At 35.8% G+C, this 19,123-nt stretch overlaps 3 protein-coding genes across 4 annotated transcripts; all 3 read left to right on the plus strand.

Moving 5' to 3' along the window:
• The first annotated feature begins 1,443 nt into the window (after positions 1 to 1,443).
• Positions 1,444 to 14,120, plus strand: LOC131000821 (DNA repair protein REV1). Of its 2 annotated transcripts, none has more exons than XM_057926912.1 (23): positions 1,444 to 1,763; positions 2,048 to 2,189; positions 2,457 to 2,572; positions 2,662 to 2,738; positions 3,494 to 3,981; positions 5,069 to 5,233; positions 5,429 to 5,561; positions 5,639 to 5,727; positions 5,820 to 5,870; positions 5,945 to 6,148; positions 6,346 to 6,465; positions 7,543 to 7,635; positions 8,201 to 8,260; positions 8,335 to 8,421; positions 8,587 to 8,670; positions 8,764 to 8,836; positions 9,708 to 9,776; positions 9,922 to 10,020; positions 10,520 to 10,807; positions 10,902 to 10,981; positions 11,195 to 11,709; positions 12,662 to 12,722; positions 12,915 to 14,120. In XM_057926912.1, the coding sequence occupies exons 1-23, from the start codon at positions 1,561 to 1,563 to the stop codon at positions 12,963 to 12,965; spliced, it is 3,348 nt and encodes a 1,115-aa protein (XP_057782895.1). In that variant the 5' UTR covers positions 1,444 to 1,560; the 3' UTR covers positions 12,966 to 14,120. The 2 variants fall into 2 exon arrangements, with proteins under 2 accessions (XP_057782895.1, XP_057782896.1); XM_057926913.1 differs by having other exon boundaries at positions 10,908 to 10,981.
• LOC131000903 (uncharacterized) lies at positions 14,041 to 14,939 on the plus strand. The gene is made up of 2 exons (XM_057927045.1): positions 14,041 to 14,342; positions 14,423 to 14,939. Exons 1-2 carry the CDS (start codon positions 14,041 to 14,043, stop codon positions 14,793 to 14,795), a joined length of 675 nt encoding a protein of 224 aa, XP_057783028.1. The 3' UTR covers positions 14,796 to 14,939.
• A 1,708-nt stretch (positions 14,940 to 16,647) lies between these two features.
• On the plus strand, positions 16,648 to 17,421 carry LOC130998048 (uncharacterized). Its single transcript, XM_057923484.1, has one exon. The coding sequence runs from the start codon at positions 16,648 to 16,650 to the stop codon at positions 17,419 to 17,421; it is 774 nt and encodes a 257-aa protein (XP_057779467.1).
• The last annotated feature ends 1,702 nt before the right edge of the window (positions 17,422 to 19,123 follow it).

Genomic DNA, 19,123 nt, shown 5'->3' on the forward strand with positions numbered 1-19,123 from the left:
TTCACAAAGGTGGGACAAATAAAGTGCATTGAAAAATATGTAATATCTTCAATCTCAATAATTACTTTTTTTTTTTTTATGGAATTTTGTCAAATGAAAACTTATACTTCCTCAGTCCCATTATTAATTAATGACACATATTTCATTTTGGGTTGTTCCAAATTACATGATCATTATTTTATTAGCAATAAAAATACTGCAACTAACACGGTGTAATTATTGCAGAAATAGTAAGCATAGTATCGTATCCATGAGGACTGATAAACAAAAATACTTTAAGTAATCCTATAAAGACCCTACCAATAATCCAGGCAAAACACTAATATGAATGAATGAATAATAAATAGAGCAAATCAGAATTAAATATAAAATCAGATAAAAAACGACTGACCCTAAGGATGTAAATTTATCAATCAAATTCACATAATCAACCTTTTAATCCTAATTACCAGTTTAATCCAGCTATAATGAGAGATCACACAAATAATCAATTACTCTCGCTAGAGCAACAATGACAGTAAATTAGTAAATTATATATTTCCGTTAGGTCTCAAGAAAATCTATTAACTCCCAACAGCACCTAAAAATATCGCAAGGCCAATACATACACATAAAAGTTTTAGACTCTTATATTTTGAGGGGTTAAGTGATGAACATACTGAGTTCACGTCTCTAAGATGATGGTGGTGCATATACATCTAGCAATCTATCGTTGATAAAATTTTGGTAAGTTACTTGGTGCAATAAAATGAAATGTTATTATGTAAGTTATTTATAACTTAACTCTGAATGCTTGATGGTTTAGGGATAGCCCTCTGCAGCACACGTCTCACCATATATTCCATGTATTAATCACTTTTTCAGTTCTTAGTTGAGTATATGTGTAATAGCCCGATTTTAGAGTTGACGGCTGTCCCCACAGGACCAACAGAGTCTTTTCTAGCGTGTTTTGTCCTCATTCGCACGCTCCTAGAGAAACTTTACAAGGGGTCACCCATCCCAAAATTGCTCCAAGCCAAGCACGCTAAATCTTGGAGTTTCTTTCACTTTGGCACCAGATAAGAAGATGCATCTTGTTAATATGAGTAGCACCTATCAAATCATTTAAGCTCTCCTCGAATATGCAGTCTCGTATCTACATATTCTTGGAATCTCTCTCGTTCGGTATGTTTCGGTTTATTCATGCGTCCCTTTGCTTGGAAGTCTTAATCGGAGCCGCTCCTTGTCGGTGCCTCTTTGCGTCGGCGATCACTCCATACTTGGTTCCCGGGCGTCACGTGTTTAATTTTTTGAATTATTTATTTAGAGAAAGAAGAAAAGAGAAAATGTGCATTGTAATTTGTTCGAATTGAACAACCAAAATTAAATTCGAAATTCAGTCAGAAACTTAAATGTATTTCCTTTTTATTACTAGAGCGTTATCTGAAAGGCCTAAATCCTAAGCACGACGTCAGCCGCATTGCCGCCTCATTTAAATTCTTCCCCTCCAAGCTTGAGTTTCTTAGTATAAAAATGATTCACAACATAAATTTGCAATAGTATTCCCGGGAAATTCGCGTGATGAGTTCTAAATCTAATTCGGCTTCGAGATCGAAACGCAGTTTGAAATCGACATCCTCTAACCCTTCTTCATCCAGTAATCATAGCGCCGATGGTAAGAGGAAGAAAACCGATCAGAAAACCCTCGGGATGGCTTGGGGAGCGAATTCTCGTCCCTCGTCTCGCACCGCCTTCCGCAATTCGCCCTTCACCGATTTTGGCAGGTTTCTGATTCTTTATTTTGATGCAAACTTTTAACTTCTTAGCATCAGATTGTGGAATACGTGATTTCTAGTAATTGATAGTGTGCAATGCGTGTAACAGTTTGTGAGTGACATTTGAGTGAAAATCAAGGATGTTTGGAGTATAATTCGTAATACCTTGGAGTATTGAAGTACCCTATACATTCTTTTTAGCAAATTATGATATTGGTTATAGCGAAATGTTTTGTTAATTAACAGCTGTTTGGTGCTTCTGTTTTTTGATGGTTTCTGGGTACTTGGTTTAGTTACATGGCTGTGAAGAATCAGAAACTACATGAGCAGTTTGATGCCGCTGCTTCAAGCTCTTCCCACAGTGGGTCCAGTTCCGGGAATATATTTTATGGGGTTTCCATTTTTGTTGATGGATATACTGTTCCTTCAAGTCAGGTCATTTTAAACTCTGATGCTTGTTGGTCTTTATTTTTCACTTCAAAGATTTGTTATACATGTTCTTCTTCAGTGACTTCTTAGTTTTGGATTGCGGTATTCGCAAATGTACTGTAACATCTAGAATAGCATATACTGTTTCTAGTATTATTTTTCATAATCCATAGTGCTCTCTTTCTTCCTTTATTCATTTAAGTTGGATCAAACCATGGTTTGTTACTATGACATGGTGTTTCAAGTAATCTTAAGACGGATTTCATTTTACAGGAGCTCCGAGGATACATGTTGAAGTATGGAGGGCGCTTTGAAAATTATTTTTCAAGGCATCGGGTTACACATATAATTTGCAGCAATCTCCCTGACAGTAAAATCAAGAATTTGAGGTTCAGTTCTGCCGTATGTAAAGAGCATCTTGTCGATTAACTTACTGGTTTTTCTTTTGCTTGCTAAAGATTTTTTTTAATTGATGTAGGGCATTCAGCGGTGGGCTTCCGGTTGTTAAGCCTGCATGGTTGCTGGACTCTGTTGCTGCTAATAAACTTCTTAGTTGTAAGTGTGACTTGAAGAGATATGTTGGTATCATTTGAGGTTCATATTTGTTTTACTTAAAAGCTTAGAAGTTTCACTGGACAAGATAGTTGGTTAAACTTATGCGACTACATTATCCGTGTTTTACTTAAAGCACTTTCCATTATTCAAGTATATTGCAATAGCACCACTAAAATTGAGCTATTATTTGAAATTAAATAAATATGAATTGTGTTGTTCTACTTTGTCTTTTGCTGTCTAGTCTGTATTGAAATAAAATAATTTGTCATAGTAGGCCAATTTTTCTTAGCTTCTATAAATGAGTGAACAGGATTGCTGTGCATTAACTATTAGCCAAAGCCAATGCAGAGCAATTTTGTTGCCCTTCTCAGTGGTGATCCTGAGCCCAAGAGTCTCAGGACATGATGGAATTATCTAGTACTCCCTCCGTCCCACCTATCTTGAGACATTTTCCTTTTTGAGCCGTCCCTCCTATCTTGAGACATTTCTTTTTTGGCAAAAATTTTACTCTTTATTCACATTTTCACTTTTTCACCTACTACACTTAACACACTAAATACTAGTTTCTTAAATCCCGTGCCCAAAAATTATGTCTCAAGATAGATGGACGGAGGGGATATATATTATGATTTCAATTTCAATTAATCTTCATATTCATAAGTCAAATGATTTCCACTATCCTGGGGAAACTTTTTGGTGGTCTTCAGGAAATAATGCACTCCCTTTCATGACACTTTGATGTTTTGTTTTGCCAGGGACTCCTTATCAACTTGATCAACTTGCTGCTGAAAATTGTAACCAAGCAAAGTTGTCTGCCTTTTTCACTCTCCAAAACAACGATGCACCCGAAATCGCAAATAATTCTGTTGATGATTGTGACAATCAATTATTGATTAAGAAGGATGAAGGCCGTGTCTCTTTAGAACAAACAGAGAGGTGCAATAGAGAACAGATTGACCACTTGCAACTTAAGACTGATAGGGTGATGTCTGAAGAGCCATCATGTAGTGTGGAAAGTTCCTGTGAAGTGAAAGGTCTTGAACAAAGTGATTGTTCACCTTTAGATAGGAAGAATTCTGATTTGGAGAACAAGTCTAGTCCATGCAAGGCTTCTGTTTCTCATTGCAGTAATAGCCCGCATAATCAGAATTCGTGTGAAGCTTCAAGCTCAAGAATTTGTTTGCCCACTAATCAACGCCACTCAACACTCTCAGATCCCAATTTTGTGGAAAATTATTTTAAGGTGCATCTTATGTGATTTTTGGTTTTAATTTTTTTGGCTAATTGCTTTTTAAATAAAGACCTTTATATGAATTTGCGAAATTCGAACATTTATAAAATGAGCTTTCAATTTTCACAGTTCGAGTATGTATGATTCCAGTGATGTAGTGCCCCAGAAACAATGTCGCCCAATGACCAAATCACGAAAATCTAAGATTTAACATTGAAGTTGCAATATGAAACATTTCTCTGAAACTTACAATTTTGGATAAAAGTGGTGATGCAAATGAAATTAGTCCTTATTTATGCTTTCAATTTTCAGAACCTGATTTTGTGGCTTCTTGAATTTCTGTGTGAATCTGAATGCCATTACGTATGTATTGTGTGTGTGTGCTTCAGGTTCATAGGTTAAGTTGAATATGGATTAAGTATATTTTTAGATTTTTTGTTGAGTGCATGGGATTTGAGGGGAAAACACTAATCAGAATCAGAGATTTGACATACTGAATGCCAGCTGGATGGAAATCATGAATTGATGCTTAGTGTGAATGACCATTTAATACTTGGCACTGCACTTCACTGGATATGTTTGTGACCCACATTAGTATCAAGTATGCTTAATTTAATTATTTCTGTAGTATGATTATCCGATCGACCGAAACTATAACACAACATGTTCTGCCCTGTGAACATGGCTTCATGACCAGTCCCAGGTGTAGCATAACTATTTCCTTGTTGGAATGCATGAAGGGAACTCTGGTAGTACAGATTATGGGGATCCTTTCTGTTCTTATCCAATTAATAGTTAGTTTTCTCATATTGTTCTCTATTCTTTTCCAACAACATCTATATTTTAGGTAATATTGCATGCTCAACGTCCCTCATAAATATAAGAGAGATGCTCTTATTTGCAGATATTACTTCACTGAATGTTTTTCTTCGGGTTAATGTGTATTATAATCCAGATAAAACCATTTTGTACTGCTTGTCGATGTCTATCTGTTTAGAAAATTCCGATCTTTAGATTATCTGGCCTTCTGGTGGGGAATTTTAAGTTCAAAATGATCTGATGGGGTTATATGTATTCTAATATATTTTACCTCTTTCAGAGTTCAAGGCTGCATTTTATTGGTACTTGGAGAAACCGATATCGTAAGAGATTTCCCAGCTTGTCTAATGGGATTACATCTGGAGTTTCTGGTCTGTACACTGCGGGTTCCAGTCACAAAACTGCTGTAGCGAATGAGAAGAATGTTGTGATACACATCGACATGGTAAGTAGTAGTACATTAGCAGCTTTGGGACTAAATTATGACGTTTTCTCCCTTTCCTTCTTTTTAGTCGATTTGGTTAGTTCATGTCCCTTTCTCCAGCCAAATTGTATCTTATTGGCTATGTATTTAGTTGGGTATTACTTATTAATGTTTCTCCCAATTTTTGTTATTATTAATTGACTGGCCTGTTTTTAGGACTGCTTCTTCGTTTCAGTAGTCATCAGGAACCATCCTGAGTTACAGGGAAAGCCTGTTGCTGTCTGTCATTCAGATAATCCCCGTGGTACAGCTGAAATCTCATCAGCCAATTATCCAGCCCGAGAATATGGTAGGCTTGTCTTCTGTAATTCGTACTTCTACATTGTTTTCTGTATGCACTCTTGTTGATTCCATGCATTCTTCCAGGAGTGAGGGCAGGGATGTTTGTGAAAGATGCGAAGAGTAGGTGCCCTCAGCTTGTAATTGTTCCATATGACTTTGGAGCTTATGAGATGGTATCTACTCAGCCATAGCAAATATAACAATTTTCTTTTATGCTGCATGATGATCACATGTCTGTGCCTCAATATGATTTCTTCATTTGCAGGTGGCAGATCAATTTTATGACATTCTTCACAATCACTGCAACAAAGTGCAGGTCTGGCCTTGTTAATGCAGTTGAAATGCTATATTTGTGGCCTTCTATTCTTGAAAATATTGTTTCCATGGTAGGCTGTGAGCTGTGATGAAGCATTCTTAGATGTATCTGAATCAGAAATGGGGGACCATGAGCTTTTAGCCTCGATAATCAGAAAGGAGATTCTTAACACTACAGGATGCACTGCTAGTGCAGGAATTGCAGAAAATATGCTTATGGCTCGCCTTGCTACAAAAACTGCAAAACCAGATGGCCAGTTCTATATTCCTACTGGAAAGGTAAAGGTGTAACGTTAGTTGTTTTAATATGTTCTAGCCTTTCTAGGTTTCTTTTCCTCACTAATTTGTGTATTATCTTATCTGGTTTTATAAAGAGCATCTGCTCAAGAGGGTTCATAGTTTTGAAATCAAGTTGCAGGACTTCCAAGATTTGCACTTTTAGTTTATCCTTATTACCTAATCATGTCTCTATCCAGGTGGATGATTATTTATACACACTTCCCGTTAAGGCACTTCCTGGTATTGGACATGTTTTGGAAGAAAAATTGAAGAATAAACAAATTAGAACCTGTGGCCAATTGCGGTCAATTACCAAGGTAATCTTTACAGTAATTGGGACCGAGTTTTTCATTTGGTATTATTTGTCATGTTTGTCATGGCTCTTTCTTTCATACACATCTTTTCCAGACTGATCATAAGTTGTCCAAAAAGTTCAGAGGCTATTCTTTGGTGTTCTTTGACTATTTCTGATGCACTTTGTATGCTCTGACCAACTTTGCCTTAGGTTTTATTCAGATATTTTTCTGGGTCAGTTCTGTTACCTTAACTCATTAAGATAGGATCAAGGTAGGGCTCTTTCAACTTGGAAACCTATGATATACTATATGAATAGTAAGTAGTGGTTTTCACAAGTTCCCACAATCCCCCACCTCTCTCTCTCTCTCGCTCTATATATATATATATATATATAACAGACTTGAGCTGTGCAAAGGAAACTTATTATCCATAATTCTGGCCAGCATAATTTGTAGTGGGAGGGTGTGTTCTGGGTTGATCTTTCACCACTTATTTCTTATTTAAATATAAAAAAAGGGAATATTAGCTAGAGTTTAGCAGATTGATTTGAATAAAAATGTGCATGTTATCTGCTTATTTGGTGCTTTCCATCTGGAAATGGTGACAAGTGAAGTTGATTGTTGTTATTTCTTGGTCATCCCAGAACTTCATTTTCCATTTATCACTAGCTCATATATTATCTCCACAAGCATGAATGTAAATTGTGGAAATGCTAGAAATTAGGAAGCCTTCTCTTGATGTAGTAATAGATTCTTAAATTTGGTAATGATCATACATTCATACTTACAAGTTACAGCAGTATTCCATTGTGTTTCGACTGCAAGTGTTTCAGGTACACTACAAAGTTGTGGTAAAATTTGTCAGATTTCTAGTTCAAGATTAATAAGTAGTAATCAAGAGTGTTTATTTGCCAATATAACATCCACTTTATCTCAATCAGCTAGCTGTAAGGTGTGCAATATTGTCCTGTCATTGATATCTGTCTATCATACTATGTGTGCTGCATATGCTATATGGTGATAGAAGTAATCATTATCTTCAAAAATTAAGTAAGAATATTTCAGTCCTCTTGATTTGCCCCTTTCTGACACATCCAGGAGTCCCTTCAAAAGGATTTTGGGATGAAAACTGGAGAGATGCTGTGGAACTATAGTCGGGGAATAGACAACCGACTGGTTGGAGTGATTCAGGTAAGTTTTTATTTTTGAGTATGCAATAAGAGGTAGTTTACGCTTTATATTCTTCTGGATTTATGGTTTTCAGCTGAGTAATATTCTTAGAACTCTTTATAATATGTATGCTTGGTGTACTTGATGGCATCTGCCGACTTTTGCTGGTGGATAGACATGGTTCTGCTCCTTTATGGCAAACATGTTCTATTGGAAACTGTAATACATGCTTAGCTTGGCCTATCTGCATGAGTGAAATCTGTACAGGACACATGCATAGTTAGAATTTAATTGCTACATGACATTCGAGTTGAAACAAGATGCATGTTGACTTTAAAGGCCTTTAATATTCATTTGTGTTTTTAAAGAATTTGCTAATGACTTCATAAATGTTGCTCATGATGTATAGACCTGTAAGGTCCAAGTCTAACTGAAGTATAAAGGTTACATTCCGCCTATTTCCTTTGATGATGTTGGTGCCACTTGATAGTTCTTATTTTCTAAACTGCCCATAGGTAGATATTGTCACTGTCATATTTTACTTTTAGACTCCTACATATTATGTTTTACTTTTCTTATTTTGCAGGAAAGCAAGTCTATTGGTGCAGAAGTAAACTGGGGCGTCAGATTCAATAATGCAAATGATGTTAGTCGTCCATCATACTATAGTCCTTGTATAAATGAAAGTTAAATTCTGTGACTGTTGTTTTCTGGTCTCAGGCTCAGCACTTTCTAAAAAATCTATGCAAGGAGGTAGCACTTCGATTGCAGGGATGTGGAGTGCAAGGAAGAGCTTTTACTCTCAAGGTTGTGTCTCATTTCCTCAAAGTAAAAGAGTATATATTTTGATGCATCTGTCACGGAATGTATCGGCCATTAATTGATGCTTAAATGCTTAAACAACTAATCAACCTTTATTCTAGGGTTTACGGTTTAGTTTTTTCTCAAAAACCTATTCAACCTTTATTCCAGATAAAGAAGAAGAAAAGTGATGCAGGAGAACCAGTAAAGTACATGGGCTGTGGGGACTGCGAGAATCTCAGCCATACAATAACAGTAAATATATAACTCACTGCCAACTCTGCTCATTGGTCTTCTTGGAGGAAATCATTGCAATGATTCTTATACATTTATGGGTTCCTAATACAGATCCCAATGGCCACAGATGATGTGGGCGTGCTTCAGAGGTTGGCAACTCAGCTTTTTGGGCATTTCCACATAGGTAGTCATAATCTCAATTGGCTATAATTCTTTTTTTTACAATGCTTGGTTACTTAAAAAATTAGAATTTACCATGTAATGAGTGTTTTCAGTAAATTGGTTTAGATGGATAATTTTTGACTGACCAACTAACTTGGTTCTTCTGAAATAAATTATATTTTCCATTCACACACATACCATTTTTTTCTAGATTGTCGAACAATAGCGATGTCTGGTTTTAAATTATTATTTTAATACAATTTGCTTCTCATTTAACTTTCTTCTCTCTACTTGTGATACCCTGCCATGATGTTTATTCACACGTACACCATACTCTGAGATTATGATTAGCATTTCATGAATGAACACGGCAACAGTGCCTTTTTGATGTGTTCTTAACTTCAAATGAGAATACCTTCTCTGGTGATTTATCGATGTGTATACTTTGCCCCAAATAGGAGAATCTGATTTTAAGTTTTGGTGTTGCTGCTATTAATTTGCTGTTACTTAATTTGTTGTTGTTGTTATCATCATCCAGACTTAATGTGGTTATATGTTCTCCTCTTCGGACTCTTTGGGATAAATAAGTAAGAATGCTTAGAGAATTGTTATTATAATTTATACGGTAGCACATAGGTAGGATGGTTTCCAAATATTATGGGAACACAAGGGCATCATTTTCCCGATTGCTTATTGTTTTAGGTTAGAAAAATATACATACTAGTATCAATCTGTAATATCACTAATCTTTTTGGACACCTTGGCACAGCATAAAACAAATTAACAAAGTATCTGCTGTGTGAGATGCCTATATCAATGCCAGATGTAGGAGATATTATAGTCTACTGAAATTACTCTTTTTTCTTACAAATTACATGCTATATCAATGCCAGATGTCGGAGATATTCGAGGTGTGGGCTTACAGGTCTCGAAACTTGAAGGAGCTGATGATAGCAAATGTGGTACGATGAGATAATTTTTTTTGGAGAAATATGCTTATTTGGGAAGAAGGCCAAATTGTTCATTGTTAGACTGAATACTGACTCTTTTCTAGACTTTTGGTTATTTGATGCATTAATATATTGCTTCTTTCTTCTTTCCTTAAAGGTAACAAAAGAAATTCCATTCTTCCCTGGGTTTCCTCCACATCAGTAAAGGACAAGAATCAGAACCAAATAAGTGATCTTCCAAAACTTGGCGAGTCAGGTAGAAGAGATACGTTGTTTAAAGTTTTTCCAAAGTAGAATACTATGTGTGAATTTTAACCTGCTTGAAGATTTTTTTTTCCCTTTCTATCTGTATGTTCTTTATGTGCCATAATGTAGAAATACATTTTGTTTAGAGTTTTGATACTTCCATTCCCATCCTTAAATTTTTATCCATCTTAAACTGAATCCCATCTGTTGTACTAGCTTTTGGCGATTTTAGTCCCTTCTGCTTCAATTTTGCAACAATTGAATGAATTAAATTGCTAATCTGTAATAGATTGCAGAGTGCCAAAGTTTGTATGCTTTTTTGTAAGTAGTCCGTTGTATTCCTGAGTTAGTTGTATTAGCTATAAGTTCTTCTGAAATCTGAATAGCAGGAGCACTATCTTTCTCACTGGGGTTAGAAAAGCGATTCAAGTCTGAACATTTCCCCTCATATATAATGATATATGTTTGTCATGTATTCATACATTTGGAAGCTCTTTCTTTTATTTCAGATGCTTGGAGACCAAGCAGTGGTGTGCTGCGTCAGCCGAGCTCCGGCATTAAAGAATCCTCTACTGAAACGCGAGCTGGCTTGTCCAGCTCTGAAACTGGCACTCACAATTCCTCAGTTCTTCCTCCTCTTCAAGATCTAGATGTGGCTGTTATCGAGTCTTTACCCCCTGAGGTGGTTTCTGAAATCAATGAAATGTATGGCGGAAAGTTATTAGGTTTTATTTCTGCAAGTAAAAGCAAAATTATCGATATAAACACCCATGCTGCCTCAACGAAAAGTTGTGAAGGTAAAGTGTTGTAAATGTTGATGGATGTATAGTCAAGTAGATTGCGACAAAAAAGCTTGCAACTTATCATTAGCCTTGTAAACGTTGCTTGTAGATTCAGGTGTAGCAGTTGAGGGTACGGGATCTCTTTCAGGAGCTCACCTTGTAGAATCAAATATGGTTGCTACTGATAAGGTACGAACAGCATTTTTACCTTTCATGCTTGGATGGATGGATACTAACAATTCTTTTTGGGAGTATGCTGTGTACTCTTTTGCTGCTTGTAATACATTTTACTTTTGGTGCAAATCCTTTTTCCTGCAATGTTTACCTAGATTTGTTTTTACTTGGTATTTGTTTTCCTTATTCTTTAAGATATTAAGAGACATAGTAATGTGTGTTTCTAAGGTAATGAAGTGGGACAAGGAAGAAGATCCGAATTATGCTGCACCTGCTACTTTATCTCGGAGACATATCATGCCCTCATCTCTAAGTCAAGTTGATTCCTCAGTGTTCCGAGAACTGCCTGAGGAATTGAGAAAAGACATTATCGAACATCTTGCCCATCACGAAGGACCAGAATATGTGAAAGGAGCCTTCAGTGATGTGTCTGATAAACAGACTGAAGTTGAAGCCTCTGACTTAAGTGGCCTTTGGATCGGAAATCCTCCGAAGTGGGTTAAGAAGTTCCAAATAAGCAACTGTGGCTTGTTAACTATTTTTGCGGAAGTATATCAGTCTGGATCTGGTAGTTGTTTGTCTTCTCTACTGCAGTGTTTGATGTCTAGGATACTTACTGGAGGCGGCGCTGACGGATTCGGTAATGCTGTTAGTTGGCTGCATGAGCTTTTCAAGCAGTATATAGATCTCAAAATTACAACAGATGTTGAGGAGATCTATGTATGTATATGTCTATTGAGAAGGTAGGTTTGTTTATCAGAATTCTCCTTGTTACTATTGCTGCCTGCGGTTATGAAGATATCTTTTATTCCTTTATTACTTTGTCAAGATTTACTGTAACTAGTGATGTTAATTGATCTACATTGTTTTCTAGCTTTCTTCACTAATTACAAGCCTTTCTCCATCATCTTCAGCCATCTTAATATGAGATTAAAGAAAATCTAATTTGAGCATATTATCAGAAAGATTTAGTTTCCTTGAATATGGTCTGGGGCAGAGATGATATTTCTGTAATTTCTTATCTATTTGATGTAAATAATATCTCATTGTGATTAGGAAATATTGAAGAAAATTTTATAGTATATGTTAAGGTTGTTTGCGGAGAATTAGTATTGAAAATATTATCTAGTCCTCCAAGTAGTGCCATGTCACCGTACTAGTTTTAAAAAGAGAATCTGACACCTATGTCACTGTCACCATCGTGACATTTTGAGTTGCTTTGTCTGATTTTCAGTTACATGTATAGGTGTGTTGCATGTTTAAGGTGTTGATATACCAGTGGGATTTGTCACATACCTTTCCCGACCATTTCTGCAAATTATGAAAATGATAATTCCTTTACCTGTCTTCAGATCTCACTTGTTTGATTTTTCTCAATTTTTGCAGTGTATATAATCAATGACACGCAGCTGAGACAATTTTGATTTTTGCTCTCATTTCTTGTTTCTGTGAAAACATGTGAAGCTCGGTATTGGAATTCTATGTGATATACACTAATATCATGGCTTCTGTTCCTGCCATAATGGAAATGTGAATTTACCAATTTTTCCTATTGCCTTCAAGTATCTCACCGATCTTTGAATTTATGTTTTCTAACATGCTACTCTTTTTTAATCAAAGGTTGTATGATCATAGTCCTTGTATAAATTTGTTGTTGAAGTCATTTTCTTTTTTCCTTTTTCCTTTTTCTGCTAGGCTGACTGGAAGGTCTGAGTATCTCTTACAAGTCTACAATGCTATAATTCCTCACTTGCAGGTTCTGTACTATTCTTACTTTCCTCTCCTCTATTGTTTCCCACCTCCGCACACACATTTAGTGCTTCAGGAAACAGAGTCGTGGTGGTTTATCTTTAGATCTCTATAACTTCCCTTTTTATGGGAGGGGAATAATTGTTCCACTCCTGCTTTTGACTTTTTATTCAATGTGACTTGTTGGCTCATCTTTCAGGCATCAATGGGTGAAAACTATGGGGGCACCCTTTGCATTCCTTCGCTGTAGGAATTGTTTATGCAGATTCCATTGTCATGAGAGCTAATCTTTCCTGACACTTGAATCTGGCTATGATGGAAAATGCTATGGGTAAGCCATTAGTACACTAGTTATATGTATCTCTATGTATTTATTCATTCTGAAATTCAGAAATGAAGTATGAAGTTGGGGAGGTCGAATAATCTGGTTGATTTTTAGATAGATAAACCTTCTGAATTGATAGAGTGAAGGCTATTTCACGATGGAAGGGAATTCAAACCACACTTTAGATTAGAAATAACTCAATATTTAATTTTTAGTATTTCAAAGAATGAATAGTACACAAGTACACGTCTTAAGGTAATTTAACTATATTATTTATTTAATAGTTTCTAAAGTATAACCATCTTAACATATAATTACTTGATCAAAATTAGAAATAACTCACTATTTAATTTGGTAGTATTACTATAGATTGGTTAAAAATCATGGTTCCCTCTCTACTTTTGTACTTAGTGATCCCATCACCCAAAAGTGATGACAAATAGAAAATTGTTTCACCAAGTTCATGCTTTACCTTTTTTCTTCTTTTATTTTTCACTTTGGTAAATGGTTAGGAAGGAGATCGAATGACTTGATATTTTGTTTTGTTTGATTGAGTATTATATAGGATAATTATTTGAATTGTTCTAAGAATATGAGGGGAATAAGGTTTGTTGACTCTTAAATCCGAACGGGCCTATTTCTCATAGAGGAAAAAAAATAAAGCCAATTAATATTAGTGGGAAGGGATGTGGAAACACGGTTAATGTTTTCTATGGTCACAGCTGACATATGTAAGTATATACTATCGTATTTCATTGTTGTTTTCGCATTATCACATAGTTGAAAAACTAAGATTTTTGGAGAAATGTACAAATGGCGAAAAATCCTCACTTTGTGTTAGGCCGCATTACATTACCGAAGACTGGGTCTCCTCTTCTAGTCATGCCATTTAAAAAATATAAACGTATTTGCTGGATGCTGCTGTAGAATTTTGGCATTCACTATATATATCCCTAGTGCTTCGACACTCTTAACACACCCGAAACAGATAACTACAGCAATGGCCAACTTCGTGTTGATATTGTCTTGTTTGTCAATCCTATCAGCAATACGAGGAAATGAGGCTGTCCAATACACTGTCACGAACAACGCAGCCACCACTCCAGGCGGTGTTCGGTTTGTGAGGGATATCGGGATCCAATGTACCCTACAAGCCATGAATGCCTCCACAGGCTTCATCTGGAGGACCTTCCAGCAGAGCTCCGCTGCTGATCAGAAAAATGTGCAGAAAGTGAACTTATTTATTGATGACATGAGCGGGGTGGCATATACCAGCAACGACCAGATTCATGTCAGCGCCAGGTACTAATCAAAGATAACTACTGAGTCCTTACTTGTTAATAATGGTGTATCTTATCTATCATGTATCGCTGTTGGTGCAGGTACATTCAGGGTTACGGAGGTGCTGTGAAAAACGAATTCACTGGCGTCTTGTACCATGAAATGACCCACGTGTGGCAGTGGAATGGTGGCGGGCAGGCACCGGGTGGTCTGATAGAAGGAATAGCCGATTTTGTTAGACTGAAAGCTGGTTATGCCCCGAGCCACTGGGTGAAGCCCGGGCAAGGTGACCGGTGGGATCAAGGCTACGACGTGACAGCCAGGTTTCTCGATTACTGCAACAGCCTCAAAAACGGCTTTGTGGCTCAACTCAACAAGAAGATGAGAGGTGGTTACAGCAACAATTACTTTGTGGAGTTGCTGGGGAAGACAGTAGATCAAGTCTGGAAGGACTACAAAGCTAAGTATGCATAGTTGGTTATGACTTTTCATCGCAGCGGATTATTAACCATCTGCTGCTTGAATAAGAAAAATATACGATGCCGTTCGTTTGTATACGTAACATAATGCTACAATATAATAAATGTGGAAGGCTAGATGATGCGTTTTGTGACATAATACAATGGTTTTCATTTAACACGAATTAGATATTCGAAAACACAAAAATATGTCAGCATGTTATGAAGTACAAATCTGTCGTAGCTAGGCGTTCCCATTTACTAAATTATTAAAAGACGATATAGTAATGCAAATAGTACGATACTGTTGCCTATAAAACTAAATCTACCAAATAATAAATCGACTTCATTCATATAAATTCAAGTGAAGTTACGATGGTAGACAGCCTAACATGAGGAAGTCGGATTTTATTTCAAATATATTTATGGTATTTCGATCTGAAATGGATGATTCCGAAAAACACGATTAGTTAGTTTGAATGTTTTTATCTTAGTTCTTGGTTACTTACAATTTTACCACCTAGATGAATTAATTATTGGAATATTTGAAAGGGCTGATCAGCCCCAGTATTGGTTAGCTCGTTTAAATCTAAGAGGGCCGACCCATCAGGGCCCATCTTAAATGGGCTTATTGCATCCCATTTTAACCCAAATATTTGTTATGATTGAACGGGTCAGCCCGATGGGGTGAATTTATTTTGGCACTTGGGTTAACTGTTGCCGTAAACATTACATTACATGGCTATAAAACACCATTTTGCTAAATAATTAACAGGAGGTGAATTTATTTTGACACATATGGTTAACATTACATGGCTATAAACCTAAGTAGGCACAAATCTCTTTACAAGAAGATGGTATTAATCAAAATATTCTACATAAGTTTAAAAGAGCAATACGAGTCCCCTCGCAGTAGCCAGTAACAATGTTTTATCCCAATTGTAATGTGAAAAAAAAAAAAAACAGTTAGGATCTAATTAACATTGCGTTTATTATAATTTAACAATTAAATTTGAGTGGTATCACTCTTATAACTGTAAGTATATTATTTAGATAATATATTGTAGATTTTAATGACCCAAACTCCTAACTTAATAATTGGATGTGAAGTGTCTTACTAACTTAATTGAGCTATACTTCATGGTCGACTACAATATATAGTTCAGAGCTCAATACTTAATCATAAAGTAGGAGTGTCTAGTGACAGAACAAAAAATACCAGGGTGTGATGTACATGATAATTATCTTATTCATAATAAGATAGTCAATTTATTTTATTAATTTACAAAATCAAAACCAATCACACAAACGTTACAAAGGAAATCACAATTAAATCAGCGTGGTGAGAGATTTTCTGCATTGTTTGAGTACTTTTCTAATTAATATTTGCCATAATTACATATTGTTCATAGAATCCTACTTTTGGTTTAACAATATAATCTTAAATATATTTGTACGTATAGGTATAGCATCCCGTTCTCCCACATATGTAGAGAATAAAAATTAATTGTAGTCCATATTATTATTATTATTATTATACGAGTAATTTTTTTTTTTTTGAATTTGTAACCAGAAGAAGACGTTTTGTACAATAGTAATCGTATTCCCCAATATTAATGGGAGAATGCAATCGTTAATTTCATCAATGATTGAGCATTATTTGGGGAATAATTGGCATTACCTCTTCTACTAAAATAAAATCAAATAAAATCGCGGTATCGCAATGCAGATTTCTGGAAAACGATAATATGAATACACCATTTTAAACACACATGTACAGAATATTGAAGCAAGATTTCCGAAACCCACCCAAATGAATGATGTTACCATATATATTTAAGTCTGCTTAATATATATAATATAGAGACATGCAAGCAAAAGAATATATAAGAACTGATATATCAAGCATGAAGACGAAACAGCTCTTAATCTTAATCTGTGTCGTCGCCGTCCACCGCATCGACGCAACCAAATACGTGGTGACGAACACGGTCCCACACACCCCCGGCGGGAAGTTTTTCGACCAAGAGCTGGGCGTCCGCTACACCCTTGGACTGATGCCCATCCTCAACAGAGACATCTTTTACATCCTGAAAGAGCGATACTCCTGGGAGCAGCGCAACGTGCCCGTGCTCAACGTCTACATCTCGGAGTTCCCCGGCTACGCCTACAAGAACGGCAACAACATCAACATCAGCGCGTCCGCCTTGGACAACTTCTACTATCCTCGCAACAAATCGAAGCTCTTCTTCTCCATGATGCTCATCCACGAGATGACGCACGTCTTCCAGTGGCACGGCAACTTCGGGGCCCCCGGGGGCCTCACGGAGGGGACGGCCGACTACGTCATGGTCAAGTCCGGGATATACGAGGAGGACAAGTACACGAAGCCCGGCGCCGGGAAGAGGTGGGACCAAGGCTACGGCGTGACGGAGAGGTTCTTGGAGTATTGTGATGGTTTGGTGGAGGATTTCACGGTGAAGTTGAACAAGATGATGAGGTATAAGTATAGTGATAGTTATTGGGTTGAGTTGCTGGGGAAGCCTGTGGACCAGGTTTGGACAGACTATAAGGCTAAGTATGGGAATATGCCTCAAACTCAAAACTACTCCATTGGTACATTTCAAGGTTTAGAGTATTGACATTCATACTAATATGTATACAGTTTGTGAGACTAGGGTTTCTAATGTATTGTTTCCTGCCCCATTTTGGATTTCAATAAATCAAAAAAAGAGACTTAGCCTCACACATGCAGGCAAACAATACATAAACCAACAATTATGTTTCCACTGCTATTTCATACTATATATCTCCTTTCTTTATCATGCATGTGTGGTTTTTGCACCAAATTTGGCTTGGGTGAGTCTCATACAATTTTAATGTATGGGCTATGACTTTTTGGAATAATTATTCTTCATAACATAAAAATATATTGGTTAACTTAATTTTAATTATTTTGATGCGAGTCAAATCAATATATGATGAGAAATTATATGCATTCTTGACTTTTGCTTTTATACTTTAAGACGTATTGTCCTTCTAATATATATCTCATTGTTTGATTACCATATTCATGAAATTATCCATTCTAACATTATAAAAATAAAAAGTATCTATTAAAATAATAAATTTAAAAAATAATTATTTATAATGAATCCTATTCTTAGAATCCTATATATTCTTCCAAGTTATAATGAATCCTATTTATAGTCAATCAATAGAAAATACAGTAGTATATTTATAATTAGGATAAAAGTCACTTTAAAATCTAATTATATTTTCTATAAAAAAATATCTCGAATTATAAGAAATATTACTCCAAACTCCAAACTATCAGCTTTGTATAAAAAATGTTCCGCTTCTATTTTTTGGCCGCCAAAAATTTGACGTGGCTCACGGATGTATTTTTAATTTTATTTTTTAAATGACATGGCACAAACCGAAAGTTACTTTAAACCCCAAGCTGTACAACTTTATAAAAAAATGTCCTAAATTATAATAATTATAATTCAAACCCCATACTATCAGCATTTGTATAAAAAAAATGTCATGCGTCCATTTTTCGGCCCTCAAAATTTGGACGCTACTCGCCGGATATTGCTATGTAATTTGTATTTTTATTTTTAAAATAATACAGCACAAGACGACTCCCAATTCCCAAACTAAAGCTTTGTGTATCAAAAATGCCACGCAATCATTTTTTATCCACGTAGCTCAGTGAATGTCATTATGTATTTTTGTATTAATAATAATATAGCCCAAAACAACGTGGTTTTATATTATACCATGTCATTTTAAAAAAAATTACAAGATTAATTAAAAAGCTGATTTATTTAACACTTTGTCAAACAAATAAACAGTTGATTCCAATTGCGAAGAGGCATCGATATATCCCAGGGTGAGGTCTTTTTTGTTACAAAAAGTGTTAAATTAGTCGATTTTTAATTAACCAACCTGATTTTTATGAATGACATGGCATAAAACGATGTTATTTTGTGTCATGTATTTCAAAAATAAAAATAAAAATTGCACAGCAACATCCAAGGGGTCACGTCGACATTTCAGAGATGGAAACATGAACGTGGAACATTTTTGATACAAAGATAATAGTTTGGGATTTAAATAAATATTTCTTATGGTTTGGAATAATTTTAATAAAATAATACTCCCTCCGTCCACGAAAGAACTTCCTATCTTTCTTTTTTGACACGTCCACAAAATAACTTCCTACCTATTTTTGGATTATACCCCACCACTTATAATCCTCTTACTTTTCACTTTTCACAACTCTCAATATTAATTATAACATCTTTTCACCACTCTCAATACACTCAACTACCTTTT

The sequence above is a fragment of the Salvia miltiorrhiza genome, chromosome 8, assembly GCF_028751815.1.
Source record: "Salvia miltiorrhiza cultivar Shanhuang (shh) chromosome 8, IMPLAD_Smil_shh, whole genome shotgun sequence".
NCBI classification, from domain to species: domain Eukaryota; kingdom Viridiplantae; phylum Streptophyta; class Magnoliopsida; order Lamiales; family Lamiaceae; genus Salvia; species Salvia miltiorrhiza.

Coding starts and splice junctions, on each gene's coding strand:
- LOC131000903 (XM_057927045.1), top strand. CDS start 14,041: ATGGCCAACTTCGTGTTGATATTGTCTTGTTTGTCAATCCTATCAGCA. Junction 14,343..14,422: donor CAGATTCATGTCAGCGCCAG/GTACTAATCAAA, acceptor CTGTTGGTGCAG/GTACATTCAGGGTTACGGAG.
- LOC131000821 (XM_057926912.1), top strand. CDS start 1,561: ATGAGTTCTAAATCTAATTCGGCTTCGAGATCGAAACGCAGTTTGAAA. Junction 5,234..5,428: donor TTGTGATACACATCGACATG/GTAAGTAGTAGT, acceptor GCCTGTTTTTAG/GACTGCTTCTTCGTTTCAGT. Junction 9,777..9,921: donor AGCTGATGATAGCAAATGTG/GTACGATGAGAT, acceptor CTTTCCTTAAAG/GTAACAAAAGAAATTCCATT.
- LOC130998048 (XM_057923484.1), top strand. CDS start 16,648: ATGCAAGCAAAAGAATATATAAGAACTGATATATCAAGCATGAAGACG.